The sequence below is a fragment of the Varanus komodoensis genome, unplaced genomic scaffold (assembly GCF_004798865.1).
Source record: "Varanus komodoensis strain SLA01 unplaced genomic scaffold, ASM479886v1 scaffold18_1, whole genome shotgun sequence".
Taxonomy (NCBI): Eukaryota; Metazoa; Chordata; class Lepidosauria; order Squamata; family Varanidae; genus Varanus; species Varanus komodoensis.
The window spans coordinates 5,716,749-5,734,671 of NW_025335548.1; the positions used below are offsets into that span (position 1 = coordinate 5,716,749).

The window sequence follows — 17,923 nt, forward strand, 5'->3', positions numbered from 1 at the left end:
GAAGAATGTTTGGAGGATATCGGCAGCAAACTCTCTGGCTGGTAGGTAAAACCAAGTCAGAAGTGTGGAATATGGTTGCCCACGTCCTTCACCAAACCTCACCATTGGGTATAGTGGCTGAGGCTGATAGGAGCTGAAGTGTAATGCCATCTGAAGGTCCACCTGTTCCCCCTCCTATGCCCATATCTCTGAATATGATAGACACCTGTGGATGAGAGGGAACAGATTTGAACCCACTGACCAGATGCACAACCTCCATATACCAGAACCCCACACTGGGTTCCAGTCCTGCATAAAGGACCTCTCTTCAAGTTTTGTGCTGACCTTCTGAGGAATGTGCAGTGGTCAGAGGTGACGTTTCTTCCCCACGCTGACTATATCTTTGCATAAATAGGGTTTTGTGTGCTTTCCATATTCATCTGCAACTTGGCCAGTTTTTACTGTTTTTATTGGTTATTAATGTTATTTATTCAGTTTTATATTCCCAGAGAGCCCTATGGGCTACGGGGCAGTTTATAAATGAATAATTAATAAATAAAATAACACTCTACGTGGGGCTACCCTTGAAGACGGTCTGGATACTTCAATTGGTTCAGAATAGAGCTGCCAGGCTGCTGACGGGGACTGGGCGTTATGTTCACACGACTCCAGTCCTCCGTCAGCTTCACTGGCTCCGGGCCCAATTCAAGGTGTTGGTGATGACCTATAAAGCCCTAAATGGCTTGGGTCCTGGTTACCTGAAGGAGCGCTTACATCCATATATGCCCGGCCGCCCCTTGAGATCTGCGGGAGAGGCCCTTCTCCGGGAACCCTCCGTGAAGGAAATTAGGAGGGTAGGTACTCAGAGGAGGGCTTTCTCTGCGGTGGCGCCCAATCTATGGAATGCGCTCCCCAGAGAGGTCTGCCTGGTGCCGTTGTTACTTGTTTTTCGGCTCCAGGTGAAGACCTTTTTATTCAAATGTCATTTTAACTGTTAATACTATTTATTTTTTATTCTTCAGCCAGGGCGACTTATTTTATATTGTTAACTTGTTTTATATTTTTATTGTACAATATTTTAATTGATAGATTTGTGAGCCGCCCCGAGGCTTCGGCGAATGCGGCGGCATAGACATTTGCTAAATAAAATAAATAAATAATAAAATGAAAATGATTCTTGGGTTGCATCATTGAGGTTAATACACAAAGAAAGAAGCAATGAAACCTTTGCTTAAGAAGCACAGAAATACCAAAAATGTGGAATGTGCTAGCCACCCACCTGGAGACTTCAAACTGAATTCTTCCTCCAAGATGAGAGCAAATGTGTTGGCAACTTCTGGATCATGACTCCTATTATCCTTCACCATTGCCCATGTGGACTTGTGCTGATGAGAATTGCAGTCTGACAACATATAAAAAGGGCCACATGTTCCTCACCCCTGCTGCCCAATATAAAAGCCGTAAAGATATATCGCAAACCACTTTTTATAAATCACGGTAAAACAAAAACATAGCTTAATTTTGGAAGCTAAGCAAGGTCAGGCCTGGTTAGAGTCTGCATGGGAGGCTTGAATCCTGCATCGAGCAGGGGGTCGGAACTGATGGCCTGCTAGGCCCCTTCCAACTGTACGATTCCACGATTCTCAAGGATAATGATGTTGTAAGTGCGGCCGAGATAGGGTGGTGAGATGCAGAATTATCATTGCAACACATTTATCAAAAGTGGGCTCCTGCACTTTAAGAGCTGCATAGAAGAGGGTACTTCAGCAGGAGCAGCTTACGTGATATGGCTGCTCAAAAGTCCTGTTTTGTAAAGTTTCAGGACCCCTCCTATGCTTGCATTTAGTCACCTGTAATATCAGTAGAACAAAATACAGAGAAGGACAGCCAGATTAAATTTTGGTGTTTAAAAAAATGAATATAATGCTACAAAATGTTTAAAAATCACAGCACTGAGCTTTAAATTTTTATAAAGTCCGCAGGAGAACTACTTGCATAATTGATTGCAACGGGCAATGGTACAGACTATGAAAAAGGAACATCCCGTTAATGCTGAATGATAAAACATCTCTGTGGGATTTCCTGTTGTGTATAATATCTGCTTCCTTTTGGTAACTTAGTTTTCCCAACAAATACTGTCTCTTGTTTGTTGTTTATTGTTTATGATTATATTGCTGCTGGATTTTCCCCCCAGTGCTAGCACAGCCAGCTCAAATCAATATAGATCCAGAAAAGGCTCAGATTTGCACTCTTTAAGATGTGCACGTATTTTGAGCCCCATATTGCAGATTTCCTGAGATTAAAACACAAACCCTCCCCACTCCTGTAGCCCATATGCTGGCTCAACACCCAAAAAATCAAGCCGGTGCTGGTGCAGGAGACACGTAATGGAATTGTGGAGGGGGAGGGAAGCTGGGGAAATCCATTCCATGTTTCCCCAAGAACAGATTCTTCACACATCTGTACTTATGAGGTCATAGCTGCTACCCCCAAGGTAAAACCTTCCATACTGAGTGGAGGGAACGGGGCAGGGAAAGAAGATCCCTGAGTGGATCTCCTCCTTGGTATGGACACAGCACAGGTGACCTGAAGCGTCTTCTGATATGCCAGATGCCGTCCAGAGGCCATAGGATGGTTCTCAGCCAGTTCTGCAGCTCATCCAGAAAAAAGGCCATTATGCAAAGTTATGCCAATGTAAAGCTGGGATGGAGTCCCATCAACCTGAGAGGTCCCTGTGGGTTTGTACCAGCATGAATGAAAGCAGAAACTGGTGCATGTATTTTTATATTTTACACATGTCCTTATACACATGCATGCACGCATGCATGCACACACACACACACACACAGAGGCAGATAAAATTTGAGGGGTGTGGGGAGGAAAATTTGCCAGAGTAAAACCACCACAGATATGTGATATTTACAATGTGCATTCTGTAATCTAACAAACAATTATTTCATCAATTCTGTCTTTTAACCTATCCTTTTCCTATACTTTCCCATAATAGACAATTATTGGAAGAAAAATGCTTTAATGTTACTGAATGATTTTGAGTTTGAGGTCTAAGATTTTACCTCAGGGAAAAATGCTGATAAAAACAATCCTTGGATTCAGAATTCATGTAGGAGAAAATTGCTCAGGAGGAATAATAGCATAGATATAATCATCCATTAGAAGCTGTTGTTGTTTTAAAAAATGGGTGCAATTCGCTAATAAGTTACTATGTCAGATTCCATTAAAATGAATAGGAATTGATTTGCAGGAATCAATGTTGTCTACTCATGCAGGGACGAAATCAAATGCCAGAGTTCTGTGCAATGGGTGTTGGGAATAATTTGATGCAAAGTTGGGTAGATGTGAGAGTTATAAGTTTTGAAGTGAATGTCACATAGTTACCATTGTATGCATAGCTTCAATCACAAAGGACTTCCACAGTAGTCATATACATACCAGATCTAATGCTTGAATTGGCATATAAACAGTCTATTTATTGGCTAGTATGGTAAGAATGACATAGCTGAACAGATTGGCTTGCAATGTATATGTAGAATAACTCTGGATTCATGCAACCTCTCTTTTTAGGGTTTCCGTGGCCCTCCAGGGATGGATGGGGAACCTGGTATACCTGGACAGCCTGGTGACCCTGGACCACCTGGACAACCATCCACAGGGCCAGATGGAGTGGGCAGAGTAAGCTGTGTTTGTTAAGGAATGTGAAGAAATGAACTGTTTACTCACCCTGTGTTTGTTTTTAGTTGCCAAATGGTTGCTTTCCACTTAGGTGGAAACTGAGTGGTGGTTGTTCCGCTTGTGCAGTGGGACTTTGCCTTCCTCCTCTGGACCCCCATAGGTGCTCTCTGAAGGGAGAACCTGTTTGCACCGTGATGCCCACTTTGCTGGTGGCAGACACGATTGGGTTTGGAGATGGTTCTTGCCAGGGGGTTCAAAATGTAATTGGAGGTAGAATGGACCAGGGATGAAGAGTAACACAGTAACGTGCTGCCCTTATTATTGGCATAGAGGTTAGGAGGAGTTGTTGTCATGGTCTGTATAGCTGAAGTTGACGAACAGGCAGCCAAGTCAGTTCCAGGGGTAGAATTCAGAAAAAAGAAATCTCAGTAGAGAATGTTGCAGAGAAAAACGACCCAATGGACAAAAAAAAAAAAGCTGATCTGAAAGCAAGAAGGGCAAATGTTTCACTGCCAGGGGATTAAACAGAGAAACAGAGCGAATCAGAAGGGGCCTCCCGGGCCATCTAGGCTGATCCCTGGCTCCAGCCAGCTCTGCTCATGACATGCCCACCATGTGCATGTCCAGCCTATCTTTGAACACCCTCACCGATGGGGCTTCAGCCACCTCCCATGGAAGCCCATTCCACACCCTCGGGGTCCTAACTGTCAGGAAGTACTTCGTGGCACCCAAATTGAACCTTGGTTCCCTGAGCTTGGTTCCGTTGGAGCATGTCCTGCCTTCCTCTGCAGGGGAGAACGGGTCTCTACCCACCTCCGTGTGACACCCCCTCGCATACCTATATGTTGCCAACAGATCCCCTTCGAGTCTCTTCTAAGACGAACTAGAAGAAATACCTTATCGGTAGGACTAGGCTCAAGCAGGGAAACATCTGCACAGAATTTTGAATGTGTTTCTGCCCAGTGTCTTACAGTGATTGCTAAAATTGCCCCTCACCCACAAGACATTTTATTGCAATAGCTGTCTAAACAGTGCTTTTCAAAACCTTTAGTAAAAACTGACTTGGTTATGATTTAACTTAAATATCATCCCTTGATTTTCACCCTGAATTGCCTTCCCACTTCTTTGCTGGATCCGTAAGGAAAGAGTAAACAAGGATGCTGGAGACAGTCTGAGAAATAAATACGTTCATTTAATGGCAGAGATAATAACAACAGGAGGGGAAGACATAAAGGGCTAAATTAGTTTGTGTCTCCCCACCCTACCCCAGGGTGTAGGTTACAGCCTGTGCTGTAGGGGTATTGTAAGGGTTAAACAGAAATTACATTAAATCCATGTCTAACAGAGGTGTGTAGTGGCCACAATATGTGACTCTGATCTCTGTGCAGCATTCTAAAAAACAGCCTGATTCTGTTTGAACCCATCTCATGTTTGGTTGTCCTTTTCTTCTGCTTACATGATGGTCTTCGCCAGGGCATTTCGCCTTCTTATGATGTGTCCAAATTATGACAGCCTCAATTATGACATGCTAGAGAGTTGCAGTGTTGCTCTTTTCCTGCTGCAATGGGTGGAATGGGAAGGGTGTCCAGAAACAGGTGGTGGACTGGATAGGGTGACCCACCACTGCCATCACCAATAGCTGAGCCAGCAAAAAGCTCAGAAAGATCACGGTTCCATATTCCATTACTGTGCTCAGATACAGGCCCCAGAAAGGTGTGTGTGTCTCCAGATGAACCATGAAGTCCTTTCTGAAGATCAGTGGCCGCTCTACAGATCTCTTTATGGCCAGACATTGTTCAAAGCAGTGAATTTATGCCACCGTGCCAACTGGCTAACATAGGTCACAGATTCGTTCAGACATCTTAGCCTTGGTGACTCTACAATCATAAATTGCTTCAAGGAAAAAAACAAACAGAAAGATAAACATTCCAATGCACATTTTATCAGAAAGCTACAAAATTGGTGGTATTTACTCAACAATAACACAATACCAGTTGCAAAGAGGGTGTACAGCATACAAACAGAAGGGCTTTACAGCATCTTTGCATAAGAAGTGAAGTAACAGGACCCCCAGAAGAAGCTTTTCCAGTCTTCAACACCATACAGGTCCTCTTCTTCCGCCCACCAATGCTGAAGAGGGATTCTCTTGCTGGAATTGCAGCTCAGCCTGCAAAATTTGGGACCATCTCAGTCCATCAGTCAGAGGTCACAGGTCTTCTCCCTCCTGTGGACTCTCTCTTGCTCCTGGCTGGGCTGACTGAGTAGTTTTTTTTAAATTATTACACAAGAAAACAAAGCATACGCCACATTTAACGATATTTAAATAAAAATAAATGTAGGTGTGTAGACCTCAGCACAGTAATTTATTTACACTTTTATAATAATAATAATAATAATAATAATTATTATTATTATTATTATAACATTTCTATGCCGCCCCTTGCCGAAGCCTCGGGGCGGCTTACAACACAATAAGATACATTGAAATACAATAGAACATAATAAATTACCAATAAATACAAAAATACAAAAAATACACTGAGATACAATAATATAAAATTAAAATTAACAGTATAAAATAAGTAAATAAAGAATATAGGAGGAGGAAAGAGAAGGAAGAAGAAGTTGCCCTGGCCAGATCATATATTCATTTTCTCTACTAATAATCATTCCTATCAAGCAGATTATTGATTTTGGACATACATATACCTGTTAAATTAGGGACAAACTCAGTCCATCAATCCCAGGCCACAGGCCTTCTTTTCCTGATCTCATGGAAACAGCTTCATTGCCCATTTCTGATAAAACCAGTGTGGTGTGGAGGTTAAGAGCATGGGACTGGGACTCAGACTATCTGGGTTCTAGTCCCCGCTCAGCCGTGGAGCCAACTGGGTCACTTTGGGCCAGTCACAGACTCTCAGCCCAACCTACCTCACAGGGTTGTTGTTGTGGGGATAAGATGGAGGAGGAGAATAGTGTAAGCTGCCTTGAGCCCTTTGTAGGAACAAGGCAGAATACAAATCGATAAATAAAACCATTGGACTGTTCGTGGACATTTAGTCTCATATTTTGAGTCTACAAAAGCTAGTGAACGGATCTTTTTTCTTATTTGAAAGCTGGGAATCTGGGCTAGATCATGTCTTATGGGTTGCACCCCCCTCTTTGTCCTGTGGTTACTCCTGCTGCGTATACTATCTATTTTTTGAATCCCAAATCTAGAATGAAGCTTTCAGCATTGTCAAAAGAAGAAGACATAGGCACTAGATATGAATTTAACGTGAAATTTGGTTTGGCCCAAATAACATATCAGAGTAGTTTTCTGCAGGATAATTTAAGATTTCAAACTGTCAGAATAAATGGAGAAATAAGCATTCTGAATTTTAGTTATGATTTTGATGGAAGTGTCACTATTCCAGCTTTTGGCCAAAGACTCTAAGCATCAACAAGTGAAATAATGAATTTGGAATTCTGGAAATTGACATTCAGTAGAATTTTATTTTAGACTTATTAATGTTGACTGAGTGTTTTTCTTAAAATAGAAAGAATATCTTAAGAACCACTTTTCTCCTGTCCCCAATTTAGGGACACAATTTCTGATTTTAAGACTATTGCAGGGAACCTGCCCCATGTGTTCATGGACAGCTTTGTATTCGGAATGCTTCCACATCTCCCTTCAGAGTTGAAGAACCATCTTGTAAACCTCTTACAACCGGTGCATTTACTCATACTCTAGTGAAGAGTTAGTCATTCCATTAGTGCATGCTTCAGAATGTTTATTTCAACCTTCTTCAACCTATTATAACGCCTATTGGCCATGTTGGCTGGATTTGATGGGAACTGAAGTCCAAAACATCTGCAATGGGCCCAGATTGAGGAAGGCTGGTATATTTCTTGAAAACATTTGTTGATTGCAGAACCAGGAACATTTATAATTCCCATCTGTAGGACATGGCCTTGGACTGCACAACATTTTGCTTAACAACTTATTTTTCCTGCATGTGATCAAGACTTCTATATGAGTTCCCTAGAAAGGAGAACAACTAACTCTTTGCTGAGGATTAAAAGAAGGGTCACACAAAAATAAATGTTATCTTGATCATGCACACTCTCTCTATGCTGCTAATGATAGTGCTAAGGATACAAGGTCTGTAGGGAGATGAACAGACACACATGCTGCTGTTATCTGTGCTTTCTTGTAATTTTATTTTAGGTGAACAACTGGCATAAATCATCCCTCCATGTAGGGGGAGTGTATTGGGTGCATGTGATAAACTTTATACCAGCCTTCCTCAGCTTAGTTCTCTCTAGAATGCACTCTCAGCATTCCTGACTCTTGGCCATGCTAGCTAAGGCTGATGGGAATTGAAGTCCAAAATAGCAAGGGTACCCCAGACTGGGAAAGACTGTTTTACATATTGCACTGGATACATGCAGAAGAGGTACGGGTGCTCACTTGGTCTCCTGTTTGATGGTTGCCTACTAAGACCTTATATTATATATGGACCTCATGCTATGTACTCCAGTCCTCTGCTGTGTGGATGGATTATCTACTGCCAGCCTCCATAGATCAGTCCTCAAATACTAGTCATGAACACTTTGTCTGTGGGATTTGTGGGACATCAGAGGAAACATGAAGTTCCCAAAATTTTGCTCCCACACTTCATGGACAGTGCTACAACAATGTCCCCCATTGATTATTGTTCTTTTCCACACATCCTTGAGGGTTAAACTTATCTGTGCTCATGGATTTCTTGGATTTGATGATGCAAATCAGTGTGGTAAGAAGCATGCCAATGCCCTGACTCTGGTCACACTTCTGACAGTTGCTGCTTCTGGAGGTAAAATGCAGGTTTCCTTGTGTCCACAGCATTTATAGCTGTCACCCATAATGTCTAATAAGTGCAATATGTTTCATTCATCACTTTTTGGACATGGGGATGGTCAAAAGGGCCAAGTTGTCCAGAGTTTTGCTGTGTCAGGACTGTTGCTTGTGTGAGTGTAATAAACAGCAATTTAAATATGTACATACATTGATATTTGCCTCACACACTTGTGCCTTGAAGAACATTTAATCAGTGCTGGTTTAATTATAAATAGTTCCCTTTTAATTAAGTTTGAAATTATTCTTGGTCAGTGTTTGTATTGCATCTTTGAGAGAAGACAGGGTCATCATTCTTGTGAGCTTGGCACACGAGAGGCTGGGATAATTTAATTCATGCTCATTTCTCAAACACTTTCACCCTAAATCTCAATGAGAAGATGAGACATTTTTCCTTTTAATTAAACACTGCATTCCATTGGATACAAAGTGTGGGTGAGGGGAGAATGAATTTTGAAGGCAAATCAGTGATGGACTGTGGAATCAACAATCTTTAGGGAAGGACTTAAAATAAATGCATATCTAACACTAACAAATCTGTTACTGGCCATTCACAGAAAATTGATGGCAATCTGGTCATTGGTTTCAGTGCAGTATTGATATAAATGAAACTGGAATCACAGAATGTTGATAAAGAGGAGTAAATGGCTATTTGTTTAAACAGTTCAGTCATGAAGAATAGGAAGAGAATCAGGGAACCTTGCATTAACTGTGCTCCTAATCTCACCTTAAGTGCAATGTACTTTTAAGTGTACCTTAAATACATGTCTGTATTGGAAAAAAAAAAACAAAAAAACCAAGTCCTGTTGGGTTAAATGATTCTCCAGTTAGTGTGCAAGGGTTGCAGTCTAGATTTGCCTCTTGAAGTTTCATGCCTTCCACCTAGTTCAAGACTGTGCGTGCGGCCCCTTTAAAGAGAAAGGGAATGATGCAAGCCATCACTTTTCTCACTTTTCTTGTGAGAGATCAAATACAAGCAGCACTATCGTTCTGTGTAACATGTTAAGCCAAAGCATAAATGGTTTTTGTCTTTCTGGAGGAGAAGAACAGATATTAGGCCTGCCGCTGCTTAAGTAATTTTACAGCCAGCTCTGCAATTTTTTTGTCTTCTGTCCCCTGCAATGATTTCAGCAGCTATTTGTAAAAGGTTGACCTCATGGCTCATCCACCCTGTCCTGTCTACTAGAATTTCCGTTAAAGCTAATGGTTAAACTTCTTCTGATTACAGCCGTTTACATCTCAGATGGCAGGACTGGATGAGAAGTCTGGACTTGCTAGTCAGATGGGTTTCATGCCTGGTGCAGTGGTAAGAATATTTTGTTGTTCAACACAGCATTTCTACCCCACTTTTCAGCTTCAAACATAAAATGCTCTTTTGGTTGAAAGCCTGCCCAAAGTAACAGAGAGATTGCCCAGGAGCCAGTGGGAGTCACCACTTGTGCAACAGGGACTTAGTTCTTTGAACTTCAATGAGAAAGACTCACTTCCAGAATGGGGCAAGTAAGTGGAACTCACAGAACCAAGCTCTGATGGCCTCTGATCTCAGATCGTCATAAAACGAGCAAGTCTGCAGTACTAAATTTAAAATTCTAGTTTATTCAGGAAATAAGTACACATATGCTAAGTTTATTCTTAATGCTTTTAAATATAATAACTGTATGAACAAACCAAGTGATAAATGACAGCTATTTTCTGTCCCTAAAGCAGCCTTCCCCAGCTAGTGTCCACGAGATGTTTTGGACTACAGCACCAGCATTCGCAACTATTGGCCATGCAGATGAGGCAACTGGGAGCTGAAGTTCAAATATCTGGAAGGCACCAGGCTGAGAAAGGCTGTCTTAATGCAACAAAGTGGTTTTGCATCTGCGAAGAGCGCTACAGCTAAATACTGCTTATTTTCAATTTTCCCCAAAACAGTTTTAGAAATGCATTTCTTTGCCTTTTGGGGCAATAACAGTAATTTGATAGGGAAGTTTAGGTTGGTAGCCTGATCCCATGAATGTTTTCTCAGAGGTAAATCCCAGGTTTTGTGGGACTGGTTCCCATTGCGTTGTGCCTGCAGTTACAACCTTGGCAGCACAGCCCTCTGCCTGCTTTTTCAGAATCTCCCCATTATGTTGGGGCTTCCTTTCAGTTACTTCAGTAGTCTTAGCTAAGCATGTGACCTTTTTTATTTGAAGATCTTTCATTCAACTGGGAGGCAATTTCTCCATGACATGGAACACATATAGCAGGACATATTAGCACCATACACCGAATTTATTTTCTTGAAAGCAATATGTTTAATGTGTTTTCTCCCTGCTCCAGGGTCCTGTGGGTCCAAGAGGGCCTCCAGGTCTGCAAGGACAACCAGTAAGTAGTTTGTGCATGTACTCGCTGCATTCAGAGAGAACAATAAACTACGGTTTATCATCACACAAACGAGTCGTCCCTTCCCATTTCTTCCTCTGTAAGAAGACTGAATGCTTTCGTTTACACTTTTTATTGACCACAGTTTAGAGTATGTCCAACTCCTTCACTGTTGTTAATCTTGATTGTTGTTGGTTGATGAGGCAAGTCAGTCTCATAAATCAAGATCTGAAGTTGGCTTGTTTTGGTAAACCCTGTTTTGACAAATGTAAAGACAAACTGTGACGGATCAAAATGGAAACAAAAGGTTCAAATCTCTTCGCAAACGCAGAGTTTATGAAGGGCAGGGGTAGTCCATGAACACAAGACTCCAGTTCCTTTAATGATAGGCTATTGTTTATTGTCATATCCTAATCACTGAGTCATTTGGACATCTTGAGACGTTTTGGAATGCTGAATTCTCCTGTAATTCATTCAAAGGGAAGGATTTTTCAGGCGGGTTGCTTCACCAATCTTTTGCCTACTTTTCTATACCCACGATACACAGAGTTTAATTCATACTAGCTGCTTAATAATAATAGATGTATTGGCTATTAATTTTCACAGCACTGGAAACCATATTAGCTCTCATTTTGTTTGCATATGTTGAAATGTATTGCTTTATTTAGATTAGCCTTTTCTTTCAAGAGGTTCAGAGCATCTTGCATGTCTCTCTTCGGCGGTCCTTGATCTAGCTATTGGCCGTGCTAAGGTCTATTTAAAATGCTGCAAACAACTCAAATATTGTCATTACTTAGAAACAGACCAATCAGTTTCAATAAAGCTCCCATTCTAGAAGATGTGGGCTTGGTCACAAAGACTGAACCCATCTCTAGTTTTTCTAAAGCTTTCTCCCCGCCCATAATTTTGTCAGTGCTTCCGACTCATTGTTCAGTGATGAAACTCAATTTGGGGTTCAGTCTGAACATGCCTGCCTACTTAGTTTTCATCAATATTTCCAATAATTGCAACATCATATAATTCCTAGCATATTTTCACAAGTTCTAAAAAATATATATGTTTAATTTCAGGGTGGTGTAGGACCATCTGGTCCTCCAGGTGAACCTGGGGACCCAGGACCAATGGTAAGGTCAACTTTACATTAACCTTTAGTTATATTAAGGGGAAGATGTATGATAATGGCATTATACATTGTTACATTCTGATGGTGCCACCACTTTTTCGGAGAATGCATGGACTAATCATGTGAATGCATTTCCTATCAAGATTGCTCAAATTTACTCCTTGGGGCACAGCCCTACACAGGTGGGAAGAGTGGCAGGGGAAACCTTTGCCTTCTAATTCTCCTATGCTGCATTTTTCTGTAGATGAGCTTTTTCAGTCCTCTAGCTGGGACGTATCCAAGGGGCTGCAGAGGCCTCAGGATACCTTTCCAGTCTCCTCCATTCCTCACCCGCTGAAACTGCTCTTTCTCTCCTTCCCTGAAGTCAAGTTCCTAACCTTGGAGAGCAGCCAGTAAGTTCATGGTTAAGGGAAAGGTGTTGGCACCCCAGTTCCCCCCTGCAAGGTCAGGGAGCTGTGTTGGGGCTCAGGTCAGAGAATCCAAAATGTTCTTTGACCTCTCAGATGCTGTCTGCAGGTCAGAGGATTTGTCCCCTAGCTAGTTTCACTTGGTCTGATTTGTATCTGTTTTATTTGTTGATTTAAGCACAATATATGTTGTCTTCTAGGGGCCAGCAGGTGTTCGGGGCCCAGAGGGACCTGCAGGAAAACCTGGTGAAGATGTAAGTTCTTAAAGTGTCCTAGCAGACATGCCATCCATAAGCTTTTGGCAATGTTACAATATCACATCATATAACAAACATCATAAAAGCAATACAGAGATGCCACAAAAACAAAACCGATTCAACAAGTTGGAGAACCCATGTCAAAACAAAGAACAGTATTACCAGCCTTTGAAGAATCCTCAGACAACTAGCCAAACAAGCAAGCTGGTTTAGGGAGTTTCAGAGAGAGGGAGCCACCACAAAGAAAGCCCTGCTATGCTTTGTAAAACATTTATATAGCTTGCACCAGTTGTTTGAATCCAGAGCTCACACTGCACAGGAAGGAGGCATAACTACTCAGAGGGGGGAGCGGTGGGATCACCCTCCTTCTGCTGAAATGCCCTGCACCCCAAACAACTAGCTCTACAAGATGGGACAAGGAGCACTGCAGAAGGGAAACTCACTGAGCAGCCCATTCATGAATGGAAGTGATTCCCAAAGTCTGTATATATGTGTGAGATCTGGTAGCTGCATAGTCCAAAGTTTTCCTACAAGATGATTCGAACCTTGCCATTTTTAATTCCTCCTCCAAACCTGGAAACATGTGCCCCAGGCAGCTGAGCTACTCTTATATTAACCTCTTCACGATCACCAGACAGACAGTTACTATCCATCCATCCATCCACCCACCCCAATCAATCAGTCAGTCAGTCAATCATCTATCCATCATTCTTTTTAAAAGTTGAGGTTCTCACAATGGTGAAATACTGTTCCAAATACCCTTCTGGTTTTGTGTGGTGGCACATAGAATACAGAGTGCAACATGTAGTTTTATGCTTGGTTATATAAAAAGAATAGGTAGTACCCAAAGTGACTTTACATTAGCAGAAAGCACTTCCATTCCCAGAATCCAGGACACCGGATCTGCAATATCCTGAATGGTCTGGGGTACGACAGGGAAGGCTGCTGTAGGTTACAGACTGTTGGCAGAGTCATCAGGAGAATATAACCTCATTTCTATGCACAGTCTTTGGAGCACTTAAACCACATTTTCCGGCTACCTCTTACCACCATTAGCCAATACATTTATTTTATTTTATTTAGAAGGCTTCTATGCCGCCCCATTCGCCGAAGCCTCGGGGCGGCTCACAATAATAAATAAATAAGGACAGAATAAAACAATATAATATGAGTCGACCTGGCCCGAAAAATAAAATAAATAAATAATATTAACAATAAAATAGCGTTTGAATAAAAAGGTCTTCGCCTGGTGTCGAAAAACAAATAACGGCGCCAGGCGGATCTCTCTGGAGAGCGCATTCCATAGATTGGGCGCCACCGCAGAGAAAGCCCTCCTCTGAGTACCTACCCTCCTAATATCTTTCACGGAGGGTTCTCGGAGAAGGGCCTCTCCCGCAGATCTCAAGGGGTGGGCGGGCATATATGGACGTAAGCGCTCCTTCAGGTAACCAGGACCGAAGCCGTTAAGGGCTTTATAGGTGATAACCAGCACCTTGAATTGGGCCCCGACTTCAATGGGGAGCCAGTGAAGCTGAGGGAGAACTGGAGTCATGTGAACATAATGCCCAGTCCCCATCAGCAGCCTGGCAGCTCTATTTTGAACCAATTGAAGTATCCGGACCATCTTCAAGGGTAGCCCCACGTAGAGTGTGTTACAGAAGTCAAGTCGGAAAGTCACCAATGCGTGTGTCACTGTTGCCAGGTAGTCGTACTCCAGGTAGGGGCGCAGCTGATGGATCAGCCGAAGCTGAAGGAAAGCGCTCCTCGCCACCACTGTCACCTGAGCTTCCAGTGAAAGCTCAGGGTCGAGGAGTATTCCCAAGCTGCTACGTAATGAGACATTTTGTATTGGTGTATCACCAATTGCAGATTGGTAGATTGCGGTAGAGTTTTCTATCTAAATTGCCTGTAGAAACCTTGAGACATCTCCTATTAGCAGCATAACAGACTCAAAGGAAGAAACAAATGCTTCAATTGCACTTATGAGCGAGTTCTGTTCCTGAGAAAATGGAAATTTGTCTTTAAATTGAATTTGCATGTAAGTTGGATCATGTACACTCAGGCTTCGGCATTCATAGGGGTTAGGGATGCAGGAACCCTGTGAAAGTGGAAAGCCCTTAAATATCTCTAGCTCCTCCCCACCCAAACTCACCAGTGTTGCCTCTTTGCAGCAAGGAAATGCTGGAGAGATTTTCCACTTGGGATGGCAGGGGCAGGAAGGCCTGCTGTGGAGGCCCCCCTCCCTACCCTTTCATTTTCTTTCCCTCTCGGGTGATGATTTGGAGCCCCCCCTTCACTTCATTTCCCTCTGTGGCGATGACTAGTTTCTGCAGTATTTTTTTAATTAATAGACTTTATGGCAGTTTGTTTGTAAGTCTGGGGTGTTCGTAGCTTGGATATTCATAACTCAGGGACTACCTGTCTATAGGTCTAGAATGGCAAAGCTGCGTTAATAAATGGCTTTCTTGTAACAGTTATGTGTACTTGCATTTTGTGCACCATCAAATGATTATGCTACACTAAGCTACTATACCTGAGTTGGTGTGGCGGGTGTGGCCCCTGCCACCCCTTCATCTTGAGGGATTGTAAAATGTTTGAAAGTAAGACTGACAGTCATATATTTAGATATTTATGACATCACATCATGCTGTGGGCCAGATCCAGCTGTCATGCCAGCAGGCATCTCCTTTTGCAGCAGGACTTGCTTGCACAATGGGACTTCCTCATCCTCTCCTCCCCTGAAGCCCCTTCTGTGCACCCCAAATCTATCTCCAGAGCAAGTCCAGTGTATGTGTAGTGGGGAGAGGAGAATCCGCTCCACAGGTAGATTCCTCTTGCTGGCAGAATGATGCCGTTACCTGCACCCTTATGCAAACAGCCTCATTAGGATATATAATGACTGACAAATGGATGATTGTGTATGTGAACATAACATTTAAATAATAAAATAATTTTGAGGATTTATGGATACTTTATTTCCTCTTTTTAGGGTGAATCTGGCAGAGCTGGACAGGCTGGAGAAGTTGGATTCCCAGGATCTCCGGTATGTTTGTTTGCGTCCATTCTGAGCAAATCATACATGAAATAAAAGCCAGTTGCTCTATCTGGTGCCACTGAAATCAATGCCAAAGCTCCTAAATGGAGTGTGCATGATATTTCTAGGAAAATACCAAAGGATCTGCATCTTTAAACATTTAACTGTTGCATAGCATCTACTGGAAATCCTCCTATAAATTCTTCTGGTGTTGAGATTAGGCGAGGCAGTTAGTGTCTCGAAGTTGTGATAAGGTTGTCGTTGGTAAAAGAATGAAAAAAAATATTTTGCTTGATCTAAATATACTTGTGGGCCCCTAGTCACGTTTAATGACCGGTGACCCCAGATGAAATAATATACATCCCAGCTGAAATCAAAAGATGTATCCAGCCAGTTCCACAGGATTCTAGTTGTGAAGTGGAGGGATCTGCCCTGTGAGATGCTCATGTGAGTATGTGTGAGGATAATGCCCCATACTGTAGTTAGAAGACAACACTGATTGTATCCAGGTGGAGTCAGGAGAATCTTTTCCCACTTATGCTTTTGTGTATGAGAGATAATACACTTCTTGTCCTCTAAGCCTTTCCCAAAAATATGGATGGATACTTACGTATCTGGATCAAGGTGCTCCCAGAACATCTCACCCAAGTAAATAACCATCATAGGCTAAATGCCTGCCTTATGATGGTGGTGATACATGTGTGCATGCATGCACTGAAGAGCAACATAAGTGAGTGAGATGAGGAAGCCCTGAAGCTTCTACCCGAATATCTACAAAGGAATTGCAGCCCTTGGGTTTGCTTTTAAAAATGGAGCTGATAGCTTGATAGATCAGACAAGCAGCAGCAGCAAGAAGCACTGACAGATTTGAGTAAATTTCCCCGAAATTTGCTTATACTTACTTCTTTAGAATTTGCTTATACTATACTTTTAGTCAGGTCTAAAGTGACCTGACTAAAAGAACATCCATCTAGAATTATTTAGAAACTCTGGAGACATCCATGGAGATTGCACCAAGAGGCTCACTCTTTGGAAGACCATAAAAACTAATGACATGCCTAAACCCACTCTGAGCCCTTGTAAAAATAGGCAGATCTTGTAAATGTTCTGAAAGTCAGTGGTTCAGTTAATTCTCTCCATAAGAGAAAAGTGAATAGAAAAATTAAGAGTGTGTTGAAGACATTTCAGTCGGAGTGACTCAGTTGGTTGCTGGTTGGTGAGTATCGAGTGGGGACAGAGGTCATCCCTTTTTTAAGTAGTACCCTCCTTCTCAGACCAGTGGAGGCTCTGTAAACTTGCAGACATTTACAAGACATTGTGGGAGTGCTGCTTTTCACCACCTGTCCAGCTGTTTGATTTCCCACAATTCTTTCTTAGGCTTCAGGCCATTACCCATCTCTTCTTTGGAAGATGGTCAGAGATTTTTTTTTTTTTTAACTCAAAGATAAGTCATGAAGTATCATTTGTATATCGCATATCAGCCAGCAATTGAAGATTTTCTGCAGGAAGGTCAGGTCTTCATTGTCAACATCTTAACACATAGCTTCTCTAAGGGTCTCACTTTATTGCTTCTTGGTACTGCCTCCCTGCCTTTGCCTAGAACCCCACCTCTCACTTCTACATACGGCTATTAGGGATAGGCAGAGTCTGTTAAATTTGTTCCAATCTGTGTTCCATGGATTGTCAGGTATCTTTTATTCTGTCATCTGCTCATTTATGGAATTGCATTCATGCGAACTGGTGCAAATGGGTACTTCTGAAAATGCCCATGTCCCTCTGCGAATGCTCAGATCTCCCAAAATAGTGGGAGATGGTTATCCTTTAACCATAGTGATGGTGGTGGGGAGCACATGGTCAGTCAGTTTTTAATAGTTCCGTCCCCTCCCCTCCCCTCCCATAGGTAGGTGCTTTGTACTACCGAGTCAACCTGTGACTCCAGTGACAGGTCAGGATCCAGAAGCAACCCCCAGACTACTAACCTGTCCCTTGGTGTGGGGGGGCAGGTGCGATGTCCCCCATCTGGACAGAGGATCCCTGCAGCAACAGTACCCCTTTCTCATCTAGATTAAATCTCTGATTATTGGCCCTCATCCAATCCATTACCAAGCCCAGACACTGATTCAGAACGGCCACTGCCTCACCTGGATTAGATGGAAAAGAGAAGTAGAGCTGTGCATCAACAGCAAAATTGCCTTAGACAGTAAT

The 17,923-nt window shown here is 42.4% G+C and overlaps 1 protein-coding gene across 2 annotated transcripts in view; it reads left to right on the forward strand.

The window, feature by feature from the left end:
- COL5A2 (collagen type V alpha 2 chain) overlaps window positions 1-17,923 on the forward strand; it is a 150,108-nt gene that overhangs the window by 73,223 nt on the left and 58,962 nt on the right. For both annotated transcript variants that reach the window (XM_044427045.1, XM_044427046.1), the window contains exons 7-12: window positions 3,562-3,669; window positions 9,777-9,854; window positions 10,856-10,900; window positions 11,968-12,021; window positions 12,628-12,681; window positions 15,674-15,727. In XM_044427045.1, coding sequence (XP_044282980.1) covers window positions 3,562-3,669; window positions 9,777-9,854; window positions 10,856-10,900; window positions 11,968-12,021; window positions 12,628-12,681; window positions 15,674-15,727 — 393 coding nt within the window. The remainder of the gene's footprint in view (window positions 1-3,561; window positions 3,670-9,776; window positions 9,855-10,855; window positions 10,901-11,967; window positions 12,022-12,627; window positions 12,682-15,673; window positions 15,728-17,923) is intronic.